We start from the raw sequence: 23,916 nt of genomic DNA, 5'->3' as shown, positions 1-23,916 counted from the left end.
CATGACACGCGTGTCATAATTTTCATGTTAACTCGTGTTATTTATGTTCGTCACACAGTCACGTCGTAAGATACCAATTTTGGTGTATTTCAAGCTAGCGAAACGGCCGCCAGCGCACCATGAGCGTGGCACGTAGGTCATGCTGTACATGACATGCGTGTCACGATTTTCATGTTAACTCGTGTTTTTACGTTTGTCACACAGTCACGTCACGCAATACCAATTTCGGGGTAGATCAAGCTAGCGAGACGGCCGCCAACGCCCCATGAGCATGGCACGTAAGTGATGCTGTACATGACACGCGTGCCATGATTTTCATGTTAAACTCGTGTGTTATTTATGTTCGTCACACAGTCACGTCACTCAATACCAATTTCGGGGTAGATCAAGCTAGCGAAACGGCCGCCAGCGCACCATGAGCGTGGCACGTAAATCATGCTGTACATGACATGCGTGTCATGATTTTAATATTATGACTTGTCATTTATGTTCGTCATACAGTCATGTTACGCCATACCAATTTTGGTGTACATTCGATTAACCAAGCGATCAGGAGAGCACAAAGTCGTAGGCGGCTAGATAGATAGATAGATAGACACGCTCAAAGTCGCTGAAGTCCGCTAAGAAATGCTTCGCATTTAAAAGGCGCGTTTGCGAAGACTCTAGAGTCTGTGACCGTGGCGCAGGGGATAGCGCGTCCGGCATCTGTTGTTGCGGACCGAGCGGTCGTGGGTATGATGCCCGTTGACGCAACTTTTTTCTTTCCCATCTGATAGTGTACATTTTTTCGACGTCATTTCCGTGACGGAAATACGTCACTGAAGTCTTGTTGGACCCCGGCATAAAACACTTTAGTGTTAAAAATACATTACATGAAGCGTAAAGTAATGCAGCAGTTACATATTCCTTCATTACTATCTATAGAAACAGGCGTGCATGACCCGAATTCACAACATGCGGTATGAGTCATTCGAGCATGACACAGCTATACTGAAAAGTATGTATATTTAGTCCTGGAAAAGGCATTTGGCAAACATCCGTTTGCAGCTGGAAGCCACAAGAAAATCCGTACTGATTTCCGTGTGGCTTTCACATATCGTCGCTGCCGAAACATTCGTCCTGGTCCATGCATCGAACCCGGGACCAAGGCCTTTCCGGCGCGGTCGCTCTACCGATGCAGCGAACCAGGACGCTTGCACTCGATGTGCATAAACACAGCGTATTGCAATGCAGTCCTGTTACAGAATATTTAGTCCTATTACAAATTGCACTTTATTTGGTTAATGACTTGTACACAAACAGGAATAAATGTGCAATTACACAGGAGGTCTCATCATTTGCATTCGTATTTTCTGCCTCTCTCTCAATACGAGGCACAGCGTGCATTGCTCCAAAGCATTTTAAGCGCAACAAGAAACGCGACGCAGGAAGCAACAGCACTTTTTTGTGTATCCCGTCTTTCGCTGCGCCAAATATCTTTCGAAAATGAACACATGTCAATTGGACAATTCATGCAAAGAGCTCTGTAAGGCTCATGAACTCCTTCTACTGCGTGCTAACCGTGTTTTACAGAACAACTCGGCGAAAGCGATGAGGCAGGCGAAACCGAGACCCGCTAGGAGAACGACGAACACGCCGCCGACTTTTGGTAGGCCCAGCTCGCTAGCTGCGTCAGTCCTAGATTCTCCGGCGTCTGTGGGACAGCGCTTCAGCGGATCCCGTACTTTCCACCAACGATCCTTGAGCTCTTGCAGCGTGCCACGCTCTTGGAGCCGTAGTACGGTCGACGACAGAATGTTGCGATACGGAGATCCTGCACGAATGGAACAATGTATGGTGTGCCTTTTTTCATCGACATGAATGTAACTTGATGCAGGCACGAATTGTGCGCCGGCTACGCCATGTTTAATGTAGAACGTCAAAGCGTATTTCATACCTCCCGGCATTTTAGAGGTAATACAGGCATGCGATGCGCGAAAATAATACCACAGTACTACCTTGAATGAGCATTGCCATCATATATAAACGCAGCTCAAACTTTCCAAAATGTGCTTTGTATCACATAAAGATGGATAATGTCAGAGAAAAGAGCACACAATATCGCGCAACATATTTGCATATATACACTGCCATTTTCATACATTGTCATACAACAAAACATCGTACATGACACGTATTTCTTGGATTTTAAGTACCAGCAACTTACATTGCTGAAATTGCTATTTCATGCATTAAGAATTTCTCTCCCCCCCCCCCCCCCCCAAAGTATACGCTGACATCAGCGTCACTACGTGTTTGTCACATTGTGATGCTACTCACGTGTCTATTGGATAAAATCTGAATGTAGTTGGCACATAATTGAGGACGATGCAGCAAGCCATGGAATGGCAAATGATGGATGTGACGTAAAAGGACAAGGAGAGAGCAGAGTGGGTGAGGGAAGAAACATGCGTTGGCCATGCAGCACGCAAGCAAGATAACCGCTGGTCATTAATAGTAACAGACTAGATTCCAAGAGAAGGCAAGCGCGTTACGGTGAGGCAGGTGGGCAGTTGATATTAGAAAGCTTTTATAGATAACGTGGACGCAGCAAGCACAAGACAAGGTTAATGGGCGAAACACGTGAGATGCCTTTGCCCTGCAGTGGGCGTAGTCAGGCCGATGATGACGATGACGAATATGGCACAAAACGTATAATACCTACCAGGCGGCGTGGCGATGCCGTAGCCCTTGGAGTCTAAGAGACCCCCGATCTGCTTGAGCTGGCACCGTCTCCGTACCACGTACTCGATGCTCGTAGATTCCATGATGAAGGCGTAGCCACCGCGCTCCACGCGCCCAATGCCCTCGGCGACGGAAGGCACCAGGTCCTCTTTCATGGCGTGCCGCATCATCTCGTACGTCTCGTGTCTTGACTCCTATTCCAAGTGATTCCGATAATGCACACAAAGAAAGCTAAAGTAAGGTCGTGACGCTAATTAATCAGCAAGGGAAGAGGAGTAGCCGGAGCCATGTATAGGCACCAACCTCTCCTAAAACACATTTAATAAAAAAAAGCAATGCATGCACAGAGTGACCTTCCTCTCTGACGTTTTAAAATGAAATGAAGGCATCTCAATGCGCTGGCTTTTACCAAGCAATCCCAAAGCGCACCACAAACGCAGATTTGCTTTAGAGTTTCAGTGATTTCCTTGTGTTCGTTTTGTCCCACTTGATAAGATTGCCCCTCTTCATATTTTAACAATCAATGCTTGCTTACTTTTGAAAGAGGTAAATAACACTGGCAATAAGAGGCAGCGATAAAAGGAGTTAAAGTCCGGAGGTTTAACTTTTTATTATTTTACACTGAGGTATCCTCAGTTGATGGCTCTGTGCCCATGACTCCCTTTTACACTCAACTGTGCAGAATGAATACTGTGTTCACACTGTGCGAAACAATGGTGTTATTGTTTTCCGCACTCACTAAATCAAGGTGTTCTAACAATTTTCATAGCAGACCAGCAGTCTGTCTGAGACATTTGATGCTTTTCTTTGAAGCGTGTCATGCCAGGTGTTTTTAACAACCGGTAAGATTCAAGGCACCTAACATGCTGCGTTTTTCTCGTTGATAAAATACATCCCCAGGTCATTCGAATGCCTTTGTTTGAAAGTTAGTGTAGATGCAGGCTTTGGTGGCATACAAATGATTCCACTCTGCATACATCAGCATAAACGTTTCAGTCCTTTGGAACTTTTAATAGGACTACGTCAGCAGGCGACTTCGTCTGCGTGTTTCTGAGCGTAGGTAGTGTTCGTGCCTTTCTGTTCTTTCGTGTGCATTATGCCTTTTACCGAATACATATGGTACGAGTACTACACAAGGCCATAAGTCAAGAATAGGAACACCTTTCTATAAATTAAGGCCCACTATTTCCGTGCACTACAATTTGCAAAATGCCTGGCCAGTTTGCAGCGAGGGCCATAGGCGTGCGCACATGGGGGGAAGGAGGGACGGCCGCCCCCCCCCCCTATTCACCTACAAGGGGAAGGGAGGCTCAAAGCCAGCCCCACACATTGACTTAATAGTGAGGGGGGTGGGGGCGCAATGTCAGCGCCATACAATGACATAATTGGGAGGGGGGCGCTGCGACTAACCTTCGCGCTCCCCCCCCCCCTGAAGGGGAACCCTGCGCACGCCTATAGGAAAATACACCTCTGTTAAAGTAGACGTAGAGTGACAATGTGCTTAATGATGGTGGGGATGGTGAATGTGTCAAAAGTGTCCTATTTGACCACTGAGGCCGCATTAACAAAATCTTTTAGCAACAGTATACGATACCTAGGTGTTATTTTTAAAACAATGGCGAGTTGGGTGATTCAGTTTAAGGGCCCCTCACCAGGATTTATTATTGCAAGTAAACAAGCGCGTGTGTGGATAACTCGCTGAATTGCAATAAACAATATAAAACGCCTGCATTTTATAGTCTTTATTGCAATTTAAAGTGCTGCGACGCAGCGTCATCATTTCGACGCGCTACTGACTTTTGCCATTTCTGTGCACTATTTGCAAGGAAAAGACCGCAAACACTGGCCTAGTGGTTAAATAAGAATAGTTGTTGCCTAATGTTACTTTACATCAATTCTGCTTGAAATATTTTGCTACAGACTATCGCATTGGCGAAGGCAGTGCCGTATTTAACGAGAAGTTGGACGTGGGACGTTTCGGAAGGATTTTGGCAATATTTTTCTACCTTTTTAGGACCTCGCGGCAACCTGACAAATATCGCATAGAATTTGAGTGGCTCGTTGAAATTAGTTAATGAAGAAGTATCGCATAACTAATAACTTACCTAATACAACAATTAGACAAATATTTATATTGCAATTACGATAACTTGCTGCTAATATTCAATAACTTAGTCTAACAAATTCCACTTGCTTCATGTTTGGTATACAATACCTTGGCATTAAATTAGCAAACTTTCATGCATTTCTAGACAGTCGATCATAATGCGTGTTGCGTACAGACGGCGCCATACCTTGAAAAAAGCGTGCGTCGATCCTGAGCGCACGCATCCGTAGCGCACAGCAGACTGCTTCGCCAAGTCTTCGGCACTATCGATCGGTGACAGAAGCCTTTCTTTCGTCAGGAAAGACGCCAAGTTCGCTGTGTACGAAGACACCAGCACGAACGAGAAGATCCACCAGGTTGTAGCGATTATGCGCGTCGAAGCTGACCTGCGGAATACGCTGTGTTACTGAAAGTTATCTCGATCAAGAAAGGACGCTAAAACAGGCCGCAAGGTGAAGCTTTATCAAGGCAATGTCTTTCTCTAGGGAGCTCGCTACCACCTTCAGTCTGTAACACAGTATGTGGATGCGCGATATCCGATTTATAGCCGCTATCAATATCAAGAAACGTTAGCTCAGTAAACGAGCAAAATGTAAGCAAATGAAACTTAATAATCTGTATCAGAAGTGGCATAGCCAAAATAATAAAAGTCACAGTTTCGCCGCAAGGGCGAAGCAATGAATGCGATAGCAAGAAACTAATGCTATACGAAGTGAGGCTCGCCAATGGATACTCTCAGTTTGAACAGCGCTCCTGTTGCAAAGGCTGCCGAAGCAGCGAAGGAAACTAGCGTGCTTCAAGTGTCGAGCTGTGACACTTGATAGTTCACGCTCATCGTCTGTTTGTTCGTTTAGCGGCGTCCCTTGAGCTCGAGTGACTTTCGTACGCTCCGTAACATGAGCGCGGACACCACGTGAAAGCTTGAAACAACCCTCTTCCCCTCACCACCAGAAAACCGCGCGAGCAGACAGCGGAAGGGCAAGGTTCTCTCTGCGCAAATATAAGAAGCGAGCGAGCTCGCCGACGACTTTTAAATGCGCCCGTCGCGCTCCTAGCGCCATCTCGCTGGTAATGAAGAAACGCTTATAAGCGCCGGCCGTCTCTGAGTCCGTCCAGCGGTAAAGGGTGTCTATATAATGCTCGCCGTTAGCTACGTCGAGGATCTGCGTTTCGTGGCGTAGCGGTTAGCGCCGCTCGCTACGGAGCCAGAGTTCCCTGGTTCGATTCCGCGCTTCGGAAGCATTTTTCCGAATTATTTTTCTTTGGGGCTTATATATATATATATATATATATATATATATATATATATATATATATATACGGTGCATGGCGACGGCGACGGCAAAATTCAGCCGAGACTGTCCATATAATTGCTATCGCAATAAAATACCTACTAGTGAGCATATGAAAAAACTCGAGACCATTTCACTCAGTGAAGGTCGCTGGCTGACCACGGGAGCTGACGGGCCTAACGTCTTCTTTGGTAGTTGCCTAAGTGATTCGTAATCGCACAGTTTTGTTGTAAACTGCTGCTTTCCCTAGAACACTGTTTCGGGCGGCATCGGCCTTCTTCCTAGCGTTCCTCAACATCTTCAACGACGTACTAAAGAGCGCATGGTGAAGCGCATGTTTGGTTTCAAACTTTCGCAGAGTCAGAATTTTCCTGTTTTTTTTTTCTTTTCATTCATTTCAACGATTAAACTTTCTGCAATTTCTCGCTACGTCGGGCCATTACAGGCTACTGCGCAATTTAACAATACATTTGCTAAAATATACGCTGACCGTTTCGCTTATAATAGCTGTTCTGGATTCAAACAGACGTCAAATGCTCCATTAATTCACCATCATGGCTTCCGGCGCCCATCAAAAAGCAGAGTTTACTCGTCGATGTTATTTCGAAAACGTGACACTGGTGATGCTAGCAACATCGGCCAACGTCAAGCCTGTCTCAAGAATGTGCCGTTTCTCACTACAGCGGCACGCACAACGCCTTGCTACAGCCTCCGCCTCAATAGTTCAACTGGTTTATTCTCTGCATCTCTCCTCACTATGTGAACCAGAGGTTTGACCTTGACGCCACTTGAAATTTTCTACAATCAAGGTCATTCTCGTATATATAAATAGTTCAAACATACTACTACGCGAGTCACACTCCTAGAAAATTATACGCACGTTAGTAGTGTTCCTGTGGCCTTGATTCTTCAGTGTAGATTTTTTAGCACCTCAGAAAGAAACGACACTCTGAGTGTTATCATTCTGTGTTGGCTTTCTGTTTCTGTTAGCTTTCAGATACATATTATCTGCATGACGTAGAGAACATGAACTTAAAAGTTTTTCTCTCCGTCGTAAAAATCTAGAAGTATAACAAAGAGGCGAAGAAATACAGCTTCCATTTAAAAGGAAGTATGCGAGGAGGCGCTCTAGGAAAGAAATACAATATTGAACTTACCTCGGAGACTTATCACATCCTTGCCTCATGATGGCGCTAATTGTGAACCAAAAGCTGTTAGGAAGAGTGAAGTCGCTTTTCACCGTTCGCAGACCAGTATTCCTCCTGGCGTCACAATACACCTTCTCTTGTTGGAGTTCCGAGGAGTCCACTTCTTCCTGACCCTTGATGATGTCGAGCCCGGCACGCCCACCCTCCGTTCCCGTGTACCAGTTGCCACCAGTGCGTGCTAAACTGTTCCCACAGCAGTAGCACCCGTAACACCGCGAAGTGGCACCATTTCTGGACTGCACTGCACTCTGAGCACGAGCGACGCAGCACAGAATGACACTCACAACGACGCAGGCAGCGGCGACGCACAGCCACACGTCCCCCGAAAGCGGAGACAGGAAGTAGAGAAGCGAACGTTTCTGGTCGGCCTTCTTGTAGAGTATGCTGACTCCCAACGTCATGAAAGGCATGGTGAAGTCTACGGCTCGCTCGCGCTCTGACGTGATGGTCAGGTCACCGATCGCCAGGTCCGTCTCCTACAACGAGGGCATCGGAATAGTTACGTCAGCTAATATAAAAAATGGACATCTGCCGGAGGCGAGGTGGTTCGTGGGGCGCTCACATTCAGGAAAACATATAACGATGTATTTATCCGTAAAAGAAAATTTCAGGAAATTCTGATGAAAGGCACATCATGAGATAAGCTGGCGGGACAACGGCAGATAATACTTACGAAAGAAAATAAGCCTAAATTTGACCCGCGATAATTTTCCTTCACATGTCCCAGAAAAACGTTACTAAGCTCTCTGCTAAACTATCGAAATCACGCCCTCGGGCACCTGACGTGCTTCCATTATCAGCTACCAGATGGCATCATCCCGATTATCGTAGACTTCTCCACGATATTGTCATCCTTAACGGTGGTGTAGAACGAAATTCGAGACAACGGCGTTCAGTTCACCTTGAATGGAACAGTACAAAGCACGCCTAATTTGCTTACTTCAGAAAGAAAATAGCTGTGCCTTGGTTTACAGCAAAAAAATAACACTTCAGCTTAATATTAACGGTAAAGCGATGCTGACACTTGCCTTTAGCCTCAATAAGACAATGATATTTTGTCTTTATCGTTTACTTTGTGATGTAAGGCTGGGGAGCAAGCAGGATGGGCGAATTACTGACTTTACATGTAGCTCCAGTAATGCTGTATTGTTGACCAAATTCGACAACCAGGCAAAGCTGTCCATGTAAATCCTGAGAACTGTGGTGCTGTCGCACACAGAAACTTGATGCAAGACCGAACTGTTTGGTATTCCCCGGTAAGGTACTGTCAACGAATATTAGCGGCGGCAACAGCAAGACAATGGCCCTTTGCTTGAAGTGTTATATGCGCTGGCGTCAACAACTGCAAATAGAAGAATACCAACATAGGCTTTATCGCATGAACTGAAACGCAAGCATCAATGCTTCAAAGTGCCGCATGCACAGCTCAAGCAGCGCATACGACACTGTAGAGTAACATACTGTTCAAGCAAGTACAACGTTAGTTCTAACAGTCTGTACTCTCGTGATCTCCATTTGGCGCAGAACGCAGTCATACTGCTTCATCGAAACTTACCATGTCGACAAGTTCGCGCACCATTCCGTTCCACCTGCCCTGAGAGTCGCGGCTGCCGTATGCGCCGTCTCTGACAAGCTTGAGATGGTAGCGGAAACCAAGTAATGCGGACACTTCACGGAGCAAATCCACGCAGTACCCTTCGAAGCGGTCGTTTCCTTCGAGCTTGTGCGCGGATTTCTTGAGCATGACGTACGGTGCATTCTGCAGGAATGGTCGAATATGCCATACAGGAAGATGTCGGCGTAGATTAGAGCAGAATATCTGCAACTTTTCTATTATTAAATGTCAAGCATACTCAGTAAGTTGAAGATGCTATAATATGAGCTATCATGTGACCCTTTGTACTAGATGGTGCACTCTTGCACGTTACCGACAGACTAGACGCACCTTCATGTTTTTTTGCCTTCCACATTCCCATCGTCCACATTCTGCTAGCACATAACGAATACCTTTAACCTAACCACTAGGCTGCAGTTAGTTACGCAGCTGCACTCGAATGGGCAAATTCAAAACTATTTTGTTATATTGATATTCCTTATCAGTGCGCAGCGCTTAATCGAACGTGTTATATTTTTATCTCCGCCTTTCTTTCTCTCTTTCTTCCCCTTCTCCTTTGCCATAAAAACGTGGGGCAGTAAATCAGATTTTTTTTTGTTCCAGATAACCTCCGTGCTGTACACTTATTCGTATCTCTCTCTCTCTATCTATGGCGGCCTAACAACTTTTTCGTTTCATTTATTTTCAGCACTTTCGACGTGCTCAGTCATACAGATAGAGTATTTGTCCAATCTGTCATAATCCCATTTTTTCCATTTTTATTTTGTCTATGTCAGTTCGAGATAACTAATTGCATCTGTCGGCAAACTTCCTTTTTTGCATCAAAGAAAATAGAAAAAAATGTTTATAAAAACACAGATAATATTCTCCTTACCATCACCTGCCCCAAATTTTACAGGTAGGGCGGCCTAATACGTAAAACAGTATCCGGCACGGCAAAATCCAACCTTCTCTGAGTCAACGACTGACTCACCAATATCGTCGTAATTCTCAAAGTCTTGTTCTTCAATACGTTAAGTATTTCGTCCTGGAACATCTTTTCTGCCCGAGTGAGGTTTAGCCCAGAGGATGCACTCCATGTTCCAACCTGGGGGGAAAATAAATGCATAAAACAAAAAATACCAAAACTGGGCACATAGTCTCATCTCAAAAAAAAATTTTTTTTCAGTGCGATTAGAACTGAAACACAAGTAAAACAAAGTTGATTAATTGCTTTATACAAAAAAGCAAAAAAAATATGTTCCCTGCTAAATAAAACCTCGGCGCGTTGTAACTTCATAAAATATTGCATAAAGACAAGCAGTTTATGCCTTGTGTTCAAGAGTTGTAGTAGTCAAATTTATTATACAAATCAGCTGACGAGATTAATTGTCCTCGGCACGGCATACAGCTGCCGCGCAAAAATTGTGTTGGAGTATGTGCTGAAGCAACAAGGCATAATTTCTACTGGTTCAATCCAACCGGCACTTACGAAAAAAAAAGGCGTTAACATAACCGACATAACCATAACCATAACATGTTATGTTAACATTACATAGCTCCAAGGCGTTAAGAAAACATAACCTCACAACATCACATAGCATAACTATTCCAGGTACTCCGCTGATAATGAATAAAGCCTTCTTGATATTAATATTAGACTAAAATTGCTGTCACGTATATTGTCCTGAATATAGCTGTTGTTGTCATATGTTACATGTACGTTTTTCTTTTCTGTAATTATTATTATTATTATTATTATTATTATTATTATTATTATTATTATTATTATTATTATTATTATTATTATTATTATTATTATTATTATTACGCGACGCACGGGAATTCAGAGACGTAGCTTATCGGACGGTTTATGTTCGACGCCGAGCAAAATATTTTACGAATATCTGCTCTCTGTTGGCAGCTTCTCCCTTCTGCCAAACGTTTGCCGTGTGTACTGTGTAGACGTGCATACTGCGCCACACGCCTTTACACGGTTGTTGCATTGGAAAATTAGTTATTTTTTTATCCTGTCCTGTTACTTTAGTCCAGTCATCGCATAGTTAGGCTCAAACAGTTAAAGATCGGGCGACGAAGTATTTAGACTAAACAAATGTGTAACTCAAACACGCCTGAGGATTTTTGGATTATGATGAGACTTTTTTCAGGTGTTCTCAGCCAACTGTTTACACGGCGTGCATACTGCTGGGAAGAAAAATTCCCTTTCCACGAAACAATGAAGTGAGGGCGTTTGCTTTCGTCCACTGCAGTTGCTTGGTTGTCGTGAATTTTTTTTTTTTCGGGCGTACCCATTTATAGCCTTTCTTAGCTCACCGAACGCCGCTTTCTTTTTATCCTGCTCATATATGAGCTGAGTTTTTCCGCGTCCAATAAAACAGCTGCAACTGTCGGCCATGTTGCATTAAGGGTGGTCTGACTGCAACTCCGGATGGGTGCTCGTGTAAGTCGGTTGACGAAAGACAAAGCAGTTTCAGGAGTAGTTCCATAAAGGTCTTTAGAGACATCACGTACATAAACCTACTGAGACAGAACTAAAATTTTTCCGAGAGCGAATGAACAACGCACACACTATAAAGTTGTGGAAATTGAAACATTCTCGGCCGCTGTTCTTGCAGTTTTTAAACGCATTAGATCGTTGGTGTGTTCGAAAACTAAGGCCTTGTTGCACCGATGATACGATATCGCGCACAAGTGAACCACAAGCGCCAAGAAAAAAATTCGGCACATCTGATTGTCTTTTAATGAGGAGCTTGAATTTTGGTAAAGTTTGATCGCACAAACTCACTTGTTAACACGCAGAAATCCTGTCTTATGATCAAGCAAATCAGCTTCGACGGGGCGTGGATATGGATGGTATTTCATAAAGGTGCAGGTCTCTACAGAAATAGGTTCGTGTTAAAACGAAGCTGAAGCACTTTAAAAAAAAATGTCTTTAGAGCGTGTAAGTAACGTCTGATTCCTTATGAATTCAAAAAGCGAGGTGACAATTCTCAGAAGTGAACGCAAAGAGCACTTTTTCGCAAAAAAAAAAAAAAGAACAGAGGCTGTGGCCTAAGGGTTTATTGAGATGCTGAGTGAACGCGGTCACGTCCTCCTCGGTATGCCGCGTTATCTGCAACAGCAGCACTGCTGAAGCGTGGCCTCCCAGATTAGCTCCGGCAACGGGACGTCATGAGTTAGTCACGGAGGCCACGCTTGAAGATACGAGAGATGCTTGTTCACATAGCGCTCGGCTGTTTGTCGCTATTGCAGATATTGTAATCCAGCTGCAGAACATTCAGCTTCGCTATACTTACTTCAGCCTTCGTTACATGAACATCGCACTCGCAATTCTGATCAGCGAGCGGCGGGAACCTTCCGTCGGAGTGCAGCACTGCTCCTCCAAAGGAACCCAAGGTGACGTAGGTTTCCACGCCCACACTTTCGGCACGCTCGCGAGGGCGGAGTAAGACAAACTTTTCTTTCGCGTATTCTAAAGCTCCTACTGCCGCAACCGCGGAAAAACGAAACGACGCTTTATCGAATTCTAAAACCTCTTCAGGTTTCCTTTAAATGATAATAAAAATTGGCAAACCTGTGCCTGCCTCTAAGCTGTTAGGATTTAAGTCCTCGAGAAAGCTGTGTAATACTGTCATCATAACGACCAAAAGTGCAACGGCATAACAGGTGACACAATCGCATGCACTTTTATTTTAACTAAGAGCGACATCTCATCTGGTTTTCAAAGCAAGGGAGCGTGTACACAGTAGCGCGAAAAAAAAAAAAACTTTTTAGGTAATTTTCGCAGACTGTTTAGCGTGAAAACTCGACTTGCTGCGCAACCAGCAGAAAATAAGGAGGGAGACAGGAAAGAGCACAGTATTTTCTGTCTGACTCGCTCTTTCCTCTCTCCCTCCTTTTCTCCTGCTGGTTGCGCAGCATGTCGAGTTTACATGTACGAACCAACTAGTCTGCAAAGAAGTATTGCTGTTTAAAGGGACACTAAAGAGAAACAATGGATTGGTTTAGATTGATAAATTGTGCTCGAAGAAGTATTGTGTAGTTTAATTCACAACCATATGTTTATTATTAGAGGAGAAAACCACGTTCAAAGTTTCATTTTTAAATTTCGCGCCGAACTTTGTAATTCGTGCAGTAAAAGTTTTCAAAGAGCATTTAACGTATTTTGGCGCCACCGGCTCGACGAAATTTCCACAAACTCGTTATGTCAAGTCTCTGGCCCCCTCAGAGGATAATGTACTTCAATTTAACGGATTAGGAACTACGAACGCCCAAGCAGGCGCCGTCAAAATTACGTGACGTCACGGCAAATTGTGCGGGAATTTCAAGGTGGCGTCGTCACCTGTATTTTCCTTTTTGCGCATTTTCTCGCTTGTTAAGCGTCTTCTCGCAGTAAGCGCGGTGTTTTTTCGTATCGTGGAAGACTACTTTACTAATGCGAGAAAAATCGCTTCGCTCTTCAGTGTCCCTTTAAAGTGGCTTGACGTCACGCTGTGTTCGAAACCGAGTACTTACCGATGTCAACCCCGCACGCTTCAGTTGTGCCACGTACAGAGACAGATTTCTCCGTTGACCATTAGCGTCAAGCCACACTGGTCCAGTCAAGCCCGAGAACCGTGTCTGCCAAAAACATGAGCAGCAAAAGGCAACCATGAACCACTTTTGACCAACCTCTGACTGTGAACAGGGGATCGTGGCCGCTAAATGAGACGAGAGGCAAGCGACTCCCAACCATCCGCGCAGCGGGCTCTATCCTGGGATATCCGTAAAGCTATTCTATCACTCTAACTGCGAACGGATACCTAAACTTAGAATTTTTTTTATTATTTATGTTTTACAGGACGATGATTTGTTGCTAACAACCAACGACACCGACGCCGATATCGGAATTAATGCGGAACGAGCTCTTTAACGCTCTCGCGTTAATAAAGATCGTGGTTTGTTTACGCTGACAGGAGCTTGGCCTCAGGATCATTTTAAGCTCAGGATGCCCGTAAGAGAATATTTCAGCAAATATCAATGCTGCACATACGCTTATCGAAGCCGGCCGGCTAATGGCAAAAAAACATTCACGAAAGAAGGAGAATCTTAAGGGCTCGTTTTTCCTTGCTAGACACACCATTAATGAGAACTAAGAGGCATAAAAACCAAGGAATGTATAGGGGGCGCTACTTGTAGTAATTATGGGGTGAATGGGAATAAACTAAAGTCGACGAAAAAGACAGCTTGCCACCGGCAGAAACCGAACGTGCGACCTTCGGATAACGCGTTCGATGCTGCCTCACTCAGTGGTGGAGCATCGGACGCGTTATTCGATGTTCGCAGATTCGGCACCTGCCGAATCTGCGTTATCTTTTCGTCGACTTTAGTTTCTTCACATTCACATCATAATTACTACAAATAACATCGCATACACATTCCATGGCTTTCTTGACTGTTAGTTCTAATTAAAAGCGTTCACGTTTATTAAATTCAACCGGAAAAGGGCTGGAACGGGCTAGTTTTTTAGGGATCCATGAGAAAATGGGACGACAGAAACACGGAGACCGTCTCTGTGTTTATGTCCCTACTTTGCGTGCTTCTTCTCTGTATATTGAATGAATGGAAAGCCTTGTTCTGGTAAATGAATTCAAGCCATCGTTGAAAAAATGATGGCTGTGTCACGCATCGAATAGGGAAGTGAGCACTAAATCTCGTCTTTTGCGTACGGTATCGGGAGCGACGTACCTCCGGCGAGCTGACATATGTGAACGCCGTCATCGTGTGAGAAAGTGCGATGGTAACGTCATTCTCAACTTGTTAATGAGCAATACCGAAAAATGATCATTCTGCCTAATTACCTATGCGCATGCATAAAATATTCCGGTTCCTTTAAACGTCCTCTAATAATCTCGACAAGGCAGAGGAAGAACAGCTCTGCTGCGTATCGTATTTAGGTACGCGATATGTCGACGTGCTTCGGAACACACGCAAACAGTACCGTGTGTTGTTTCCAAAATAAGAGTCGTTGTTTGAGATAACAGCCTTCTTTGGTTCCTCGTACGTAGCGTCGATAATTGGGTTCGCTTGTTAGCGACAGAGTTACAGCCACGAGGGGCTTATTAGTAAGCCTGTGTAAAATAATATTCCCTCGCCTGTGGCTCTGTTTATCCAGCGTAATAAGTGCGGTGGTGAGTCTGATAAGCTGCCGTTTCAAAAACAAATATTGACCTAGTATTGTCCAGAATAGCCCTTCAGGCAGCGACTGCTCTGGTGCCCCATTAGAGGGCTAAATAAAGCCAGCGTGCGTGTTTTCATTGTCCTTATCGTGAAACCTTGACTAGCGTGTTTAAGCCGCATATAACTTTACTGTGTGTTGATATCGGCAACGTAAGAAAACCCTGCTAATTTTGTACGCAGCTCGCGTTATTCGTCGTTAGGTAGCTTTTCTTCCACGCCAATAAATGCACGTGATTTTGCAAGCGACGTTAGTAAAATGCCATTCCTTGTAATGTGAAACACCTTGACAGCTCTTTTACTTTTCTAACCGAGAAAAAAATTTTGGCGCTGAGATAAAAACAAAAAATTCCGGGAACCAGAGTCGGCTGGCCAGCGCTTCGCTAAGAGGAAAACGGGGTCAGCGTACATCGATGAAGACTGTCGTACCGCTCCCCGAGCAGCGTAATCCCAAATCCGCCTTTCCTAAATTTCTGCAGTAAGACTTCAACCTACCCTAAGCATAAATAAATACGTTACAAATTTTCACTATGTATTTTCTTTTATTTGTCAGGTATAGCTTTTTTTTTTTTTTTTTGGAGTCGAACGTAACAACTTGCGTGTATACAAAAGCAACCTTCCAGCTTTCATTACCGTAGACGACGCGTGAGGGCGAGATAACCTTCATATAATAATTCATTCGCGTTCACTGTAAATGTTCACGATTTCATGGTTTTGCATATGTTCATGTGGATTTCTAAAAATATACAAGTGAATATCACTTCCATGTACGAAGGTATACTCCGCGTACCGTGAAACTTATAATTCCCGATGAACCGCTGGGCAAAACTAATTTGGTAGCAAGAACCTAAGAAGCGCGTGCAGACAGCGGGTATTACTTGAATCGTAACCACGAAGAATACGCCCTATCGTCTTTATCGACATACACAAATAGTGCAAATCGTTTTGCCGTGACGTATTTGCGAGCTGTACCAGCCGTGCGAATTGCACCAGCCGTGACGAAAATCCAAGCCATTGAGCAGCGCTTCCTTTTTAAGCGTATTCAGTCCTTTTGGCGCTTAGTTCTTCAATTTAATTATAGTAATGTTATTCAGCTTGAAAGTAGGCGCTTCGTCGAGGCGACATGCGCCACTTATCGAACACCATTTTTAAGGTATGTACTACATGGCCAAGAGCTTGTGGCAGATGCATTGACAGCACGAAAACATATACGTTCTTGTAGGAACAAGCGCTTACCGCCGCAAACACTGTGCACGCCGCACTAACTCACATTGGCCGCCATTGTTACAAAATGAATTGTTACACTGTTACAAAGCAGACGCACTAACGTAGGTAGCGATGACGTCGGCGAAATTAGGTTTAAATCGAACCAGTCACCCGTTTGTACAAGCTAGTTTTTACAAGTATGAATAACCAGCTAGGTCGAACTTGAACTTTGTTAATCGCCAATGACAAACAATTTTGCGCGCAATTAAGCGAGCAAGTACAGAAGATTCAAATACTAGCTTGCGAGCCTTATGATCTATGTGCTACTCCGATCGTTGAGGCGGCTAGTGGTTATGGCCGCTCAGCTGCTGATTATTATTTCCCTGTATTTATCTTGCTGTAGAAGATAAATAAACGTACCAGCCGAGGTACATACCTCCGTCCCTCCAGAGCCAACATGTAAAACAGAACAGACCCGAAAGAAGTGGGCTTAATCCCGGCGCGGCGATCGCATTTAAATGGAAGCCACATGCTAAAGGCTAGTGTACTGTCTAATGTAAGTGGAAAACTGGAGTACTCCATGCGGTCAAAATTACTAGGAGCCCCCCAATAAGGCGTCTTTCGTAACCCGAGTCACTGTGGCAAAACCTCCTAAACCAATCAAGGTATGAGGCGCGTATAACCATAAATCTTCTTCAGGGGGCGTCTTAACCATACACTTTATGTGCGTTCGTGCTTTCGTTCTTATATGTGTGCCCGTATAAACACATGCAAATTTGAAAATTTTTCGGGGAGGATGGACTAGTTGAGCCCCTCCCCCCTTCTTTCCCCCTTGCTACGCCAATGCACTCTATGTACATATATATATACATAGAGTGCATATATATATATATATATATATATATATATATATATATATATATATATATATATATATATATATATATATATATATATACGACTACCTTAGCAGAACGTTTGGGATCATTTCTACTGCCTTCCCCAGATATCCGCCCCTGCGGCGAAAACGCTCAGTAGACTCCAGCGTTAGTAGAGATAGCAATAAGTGAACAGCATTGTAAAGCTCCGCCCACGCTTAATGGCAACCATCAGCCGGGTGTCGACGCACACCATCGCTTGCCTCAGCTGTAGCCTCACATTTAGGACAGAGAAGAAAAAGATTACTATTGACGTATCATAGGCAATAGAACTGAAACTTTTTTTATTTTCGTCGCGTCACGAGAGCTTCAAGATCCGTGGCGAGAACAATAACGGTTTGTTCTCTCTCTGGCCTTAACTGAAGTGTAGAGTAGGAGAGAGCGAGGCAGGCCATGAGCAAGCTAGTTGCTCGATGATGTTGACGCCACCGTGAACAGTCTAGACGTCTCTTAAGGAACGTATTAAAGAGGCCTCACTGGAAGTCACGTACTCGTGGTGTTAGGAGGAGTCGCTGCTGACTCGACGGTGTATACACCGCAACAGCAACATAGAATGCCATGCCAACATTCAGAAGTATACATTGCTCTAAATCCTACGTGTGATGTCTCACGAGTAATTGTGAGGGCCAATGTATGCGGACGAGGACGACATGTTGATTCGGCTGAACTACGCGCCGAAGGTCGTCGCTGTCTATCTTAAATATGCCATAAGCAAACGCGTCCCCTCATGGCCAATAAGGTCCGGCATCTGTCCTTGCCAATTCATTTTACTACTATTACGTCAGTCAAATAGTAGTTAAACTTATATGAAGATATAGACGACATTATTAAAATCACAAAATTTTAGCCACAAGCTGTTTCCTTCTATCCACGAAATATATTGCGATAACGTTCTCTTTTGTAACCATGTGTCCTTTATTCTATGACAAAAAACTTGGCTTGTCTTGATTTTCCGCAGATCCTTACTCATCCGACCTGTGCTTACACCAGTTGTGTTACCGTACTCGGAACTGTGCTATCGTGAGAACATTCTTAAATATAACCATGAAAAAATTCTTCACTATGTACAACATCAGCTTGATAAAATATATTCCGTGACTTTATTTCAGAACGGTAATATTCCTTTATTGTATTTATATGTTACACCATTCTTAATTGATATCATTCGTTAGCAGTGCCTAACTCAGCACATGCGGCTAGTGATTGGTTGCACAAGCTTGAACCTGAGCACAGCCGGCCAGTTGACCGCTTAAGACAAGAAAAATGACACTGTAAGAACACCTACTATATAGCTAGAGGTATTACGTCTATGTGGCACAATTTTGCCAACAAGACTTGATAAATTATTGCGTGATTTAATCCCATATGTTCCATCATTAAACATCTTACAGGCATGGGTGTTGTCTTCTTCCAGCCTGGTTCCTAATACTACCTAAGTGAAGAGCAGTATTTTATCAAGAAACCTTGGAAAATCTGTGGACAGCGCAAAGAGCGACGCGATGTGTCTAATAGCTGAATAATTAGGAGACAGTCCGGTGTATTTCCGAAGAAACTAAGACGGTCGTAATGCTGTTGCAATTAACATGTAAAAATTGAATTTGGATGGCCATACTAACTGCAGATTGCCGATAATCTACAGGTGCTTCTAAGTATGATACCACGTAAAGAGAAGCGCTATTAAGGATGAAACGACTTCGTGATGTGATCGTTTTAGGAACTCTACAGGCACGCAATGATGTCAGCCGCCCCACGATAGCTCTGACTGAAAGTCTCAGAAAATACTTAATCCTAGAATGAACATACATGATCGCTAACGAATATGAACGATATCGGAGTTTTAATGCGCGCATATTACCATAAAGGACCATTCGGGTTCCTCATTTTGCTTATACTGGCGCTGCGTAAGAACGATTGTGCGCAACACTTTAACGCTAACATGAAAGCCTTCGAGATGAGGGTCACACTGAGATGGCCTTATGATGCAGGTAGAGTAGTTGTTGTTACCTTTGAAATGATTATAATGATATGCACGAAACCAACTTCTTTGTTTACGTGTAGCGCCTATATGGCAATTCTTTCGTTTAAAAATATGCTGTAACAGAAGTAGTGTCACTTGTTATAAAGAAGTAAGCTTTGCAACAAGTGACTTACCTTTTTCACAGCTTCCTCAAGCATATTCGACTGAGTACGGTTCCTTTCCGCGGAGTTTGTACGGCAGCTGAACCTAGGTGGTGCCTCCAATGTGCGGGCCCTGGCTAGGCCCTGGATTGCTCGCACAAGAATGATCAGTGCATCTTGAGTGAGAGCCGCGTCTGTCTGGACGGAAACACCAGAACCTTTTGCAGTAGTTCACTTGCAATGTTGTGCATAACGTGTATTGGAACAGCTCATTTCGGAACGCTCAAACACGCATGCATTATTTTTACGAGCGCCTTTCAGAGTTTACAGCAACTTTGATCTGCTGAATTTTCCTGAATTTTATGAACAGAATATTTGCGAACAACATTCTCATCGCTAATAGATTGAAGTGTGTAGTTACCGTTTTATTCGGCACAAAGAATAAAAGTGCTTGTAACACATTGATAACAATATAAAAAGTGTTGAATTACTGCTTATCAAAGAGAAATTTCTGCTTAAGTAGTTCCAGGAAAGAATTATATAGAATTTTCAAATTATGATGGACCACTGCACGCAAAATACTCTGCATGTATATCCTGTAATTAATACTTAGCAAGTTAAGTAAAAATAACAGGTTTTAACGTGCTCCTCAGCAGCTTTCAGCATTACACAAAAAAGCGCGGTTCGTAGGATTCATGATGACTGTGTCTACAAAATGGGGAGCAATACGCCTGCATAGTGTGAAAATTCTCTCAACGTAAAATAAAAGGCAGCGCGGTCATTACGTCTTTGTCGAAGCCACGCTTCGGCAAAGAGGTAACCGTATCACGCCCACATGCCTACGTCAGGAGCACCGCTTGAGCTTTCCACAGCGGTTTGGAATCGCGAGCGTATAGACCCGCCGTACAAAGTTGGTGATAACAGCACGTAGCTTCGAACGCCTAACATCCGACATCATGCCACGTTTTTGATGTAGGTGGCAACAGCCTAGGTAGTTTTGTCTTGAAAAAAAGTTGCAGCTGATCCAACGCGATCATACGTAAATGCCTTATGACATTATGTGAGCGCACGTCCGGGATGGTATGTTCAATCCCTGTTTCCGATTCCAGTTTTCACTTTACCTCTTCCGGTGTATAGTGCAATTGCCATTGTAGCCAAGCTAAGGAGCACCTCATCAGCAGGTTTCATCAGATACGATCATGTACACTGTCAATTTTTATGAAAGGGAACACGCGAGCGCGTGGCCCGCGAGCTCCGGCGGCTGCTTGCAGCGCCTTCAGGCGTGCGCGAGTAGCAACCACGGTATCTTTCCGCGTCATCTAGTGGCGAATAAAACAACCAGTCACGGGTAATATGCAACCAGCTGCAAGATTGCAACCCCCTCCCCCTTCAAGGCGATTACACAAGAGGCCGGGCCAGCGGCGTGTCGTCTGCTGCTCGTAAACTGCGTTTGGCACGCGGGCGCAATCGAAACGCGGAAGCTCTGTCGCTTGGCTTTCGCGCGTTACACTTCGGCCGATTTAGATTTAAGCGACAGCGGTCCAGGCAGGTAAATTTTCGTTGCTGGTTTCCGGTTTTCAAATCTCGCATCGAATGCTGTCGAAAACATTTTTCTGAGTAGAATCCCACTTAGCGGAGAACGTGTCACCTGTCGTTACAAAATGTACTGGCAAGTCTGCGCTCGATGCTTTAAAGTCATGCATAGTGACTTCCGCCGGGTTTGGCCTCCCCAGTCTCCAGATCTTAACACCATCGAGAACTTCTGGGGACTTTTGAAAAGCGCGCTGGCGGGCCAGTCCCTGCATGGACTCTCGGCGGGCGACCTCTGGGTTGTCATTAAGGAGGAGTGGGAGAAGCTGAGAAGGGACACGTCCCTAACGGCCGCTCTTTATCAATCCCTACCAGCTAGAATGGCAGCTGTTATGGCCGCAAATGGTGACGCCATGAGGTATTAACAATTGTCATAATGTGTATTTACTTTTTATGTGGGGGTCAAAAGCAAGACGACATTTTTCCAGTTTCAATAAACTCATTGAATTTTTTTTTTCATGTTTCATGCTCACGTCATTTATGTTAGTGATAATTATCGATCGAGATCTTTACAACCATGACAAAGCCTTTTCTCCTTCTGTTTGCTATGCAGCGCCATTTCGCGCTCTCAACACAAACCCGGCGGAAGTCACTATGCATGACTTTAAAGCATCGAGCGCAGACTTGCCAGTACATTTTGTAACGACAGGTGACACGTTCTCCGCTAAGTGGGATTCTACTCAGAAAAATGTTTTCGACAGCATTCGATGCGAGATTTGAAAACCGGAAACCAGCAACGAAAATTTACCTGACTGAACCGCTGTCGCTTAAATCTAAATCGGCCGAAGTGTAACGCGCGAAAGCCAAGCGACAGAGCTTCCGCGTTTCGATTGCGCCCGCGTGCCAAACGCAGTTTACGAGCAGCAGACGACACGCCGCTGGCCCGGCCTCTTGTGTAATCGCCTTGAAGGGGGAGGGGGTTGCAATCTTGCAGCTGGTTGCATATTACCCATGACTGGTTGTTTTATTCTCCACTAGATGACGCGAAAAGATACCGTGGTTGCTCTCGCGCACGCCTGAAGGCGCTGCAAGCAGCCGCCGGAGCTCGCGGGCCACGCGCTCGCGTGTTCCCTTTCATAAAAATTGACAGTGTACATCGCTAGCATCATTCTTGGTAACAAAGGAGGGGTAAAAGAAGCCGAGTCACAGAAACCAAGATGATGTGAAGATGCTTGGCTGAAAACAGATTCCAAAACGGCACGTCGCATGTGCTGTATTATTTATGCGAAATCCGGAAGATGTATAGTTCCTTTTCAACCCAGGCAGGACTGCGAAAACGGTCAAAATACGTTAATTCATAATTAGTCGTCCATAAGACGTTTTTATGCAAAAGAAATGATAGAAAAACGCAATAGTATTCGTGCCCAAGAGCAGTGCCCGCGGCATTCTATTACAAAGTAACGAAAGTACTTCGGACAGGCGCTGAGTCCTCTGTAGTTCTCTCCCTAAGTGTTCGCATCCCCGCTGCGCTGCCCTCTGACCACTAATATAAACGAACTCACTCGCCAACTTTGAGCCTTTAATGTAAGGACATATTAATATTCTTTAGTCTAGTGCTATAAAAACTGGGTGCTCGAGCTATTTGTGCCATTATATCCAAGGTAGCAGCAACAGATATCACTTTTCACAGCACGGTTTTTCGGCATTAGAATGCTGATTTGTCCACCTGGTATGTTCAGTCACAATGCATTACTCTACGGCAATGGCGCTTAGGTGAGCTTCTTTAGAGAGCATAAATAATGCTCTTGCTACGTTGGCTATGGATATTTGAAGACGTGTTATTAGCTCACTTATTTCTCCTCCAGGGCACGATTTTTTACTCAGATTCGATGCCTCGCTTCGCAGCACCTGCCGAAAGAGTGCAGTTTCATCGGTGTGAATATCTGTTTAGACGTGAAAAGTGATCGCCGTCCCGCTAGTAGAAGCGAGCCCCACGTACGCTTTTCCTGACGGCGGCGTAGCCCCCTCCTCTATAAAGTGGCGGTGGACGTTTTTGATATATATGAGTTATCTCAATGAAGGCGCTAGAAATGTTTCATATTGAAAGTTCATCAATATACGTACCTACTTCCGATATATCCGGGTTTCAGTGCACTATATTATTTCTCATGACTGTTAAGAATGTTCAATGCATTTTACTCTTACTTAAAAAAAGTATTTCCTGAAAGCAGCTCAATTGATCGGCATCTTTAACACGAAAGTGTTTTATGCCGGGGTCCACCGAGGCTTTCATGGCGTATTTTTCTTAGTTTCATCAACAAGAGAGATAGAGATAGCTATTGATGCATGTAAAACAATTCAATAAGATCATATATTCACTATATTTAGAGGTGCACTTGAGGCGCAACTTGAAACTTATAGCAACTACGGCGAAGTGGGTAAACTCCACTGAGAAAATAGACTGCTTCAACAACTCACCCTTATTCGCTTCCAAGATTCCCGATGTGTTAAGAATAGTGGGTATAAGCCAGTTTTTGTGTACTTCTCACGTACCGCTCCGATGTCCTGTTCCCAGAGCTCTCTCTTGAGAAGCATAAAACCGGTCAAATTGGTCCCAGAGTTCTGTAGGTCTGTTAGGTCCACACTGTGGAGGTCCTGCGACGACCAGCGACTTAGTCTCGATCATCAGAACGCCGAACTTGTAATCATGGTCAAACAATGCCACGTCATTCTTTCTCGAAATTTTTTACACGCTTTTAGTCGACTTGTGTTCCCTAGTAGAATTGATTGTTCTTTGGCGGTTCAGACACGCCAAGTACAGAACATCTTGTTCAGATTTAATTGGTGACAGAGTTTGATTTATGCGAATTTTTGTTTCGCGTAAGCATGTGTAGAACTGTCAGAACGTGTAATTTTATCGGATCGGAATAGTTATACCAACTGTTTAGCTTGAAAAGGCAGC

General features: G+C 44.2%; 1 protein-coding gene across 1 annotated transcript in view; it reads right to left on the bottom strand.

Annotated features, from left to right (window-relative positions):
- Positions 1-1,238: 1,238 nt before the first annotated feature.
- LOC119397397 (glutamate receptor ionotropic, kainate 2) overlaps positions 1,239-23,916 on the bottom strand; it is a 44,569-nt gene continuing 21,891 nt past the window's right edge. Inside the window, exons 6-14 of the mRNA XM_049416552.1 lie at positions 23,433-23,609; positions 19,458-19,622; positions 13,462-13,566; positions 9,920-10,033; positions 8,887-9,090; positions 7,281-7,807; positions 5,019-5,217; positions 2,705-2,918; positions 1,239-1,813 (exon numbers count right to left, since the gene is read on the bottom strand). Coding sequence (XP_049272509.1) covers positions 1,533-1,813; positions 2,705-2,918; positions 5,019-5,217; positions 7,281-7,807; positions 8,887-9,090; positions 9,920-10,033; positions 13,462-13,566; positions 19,458-19,622; positions 23,433-23,609 — 1,986 coding nt within the window. The 3' untranslated portion in view covers positions 1,239-1,532. The remainder of the gene's footprint in view (positions 1,814-2,704; positions 2,919-5,018; positions 5,218-7,280; positions 7,808-8,886; positions 9,091-9,919; positions 10,034-13,461; positions 13,567-19,457; positions 19,623-23,432; positions 23,610-23,916) is intronic.

The sequence above is a fragment of the Rhipicephalus sanguineus genome, chromosome 6 (genome assembly GCF_013339695.2).
Source record: "Rhipicephalus sanguineus isolate Rsan-2018 chromosome 6, BIME_Rsan_1.4, whole genome shotgun sequence".
In the NCBI taxonomy this organism is placed as follows: domain Eukaryota; kingdom Metazoa; phylum Arthropoda; class Arachnida; order Ixodida; family Ixodidae; genus Rhipicephalus; species Rhipicephalus sanguineus.
This window is presented reverse-complemented; position numbering and strand designations above follow the sequence as displayed.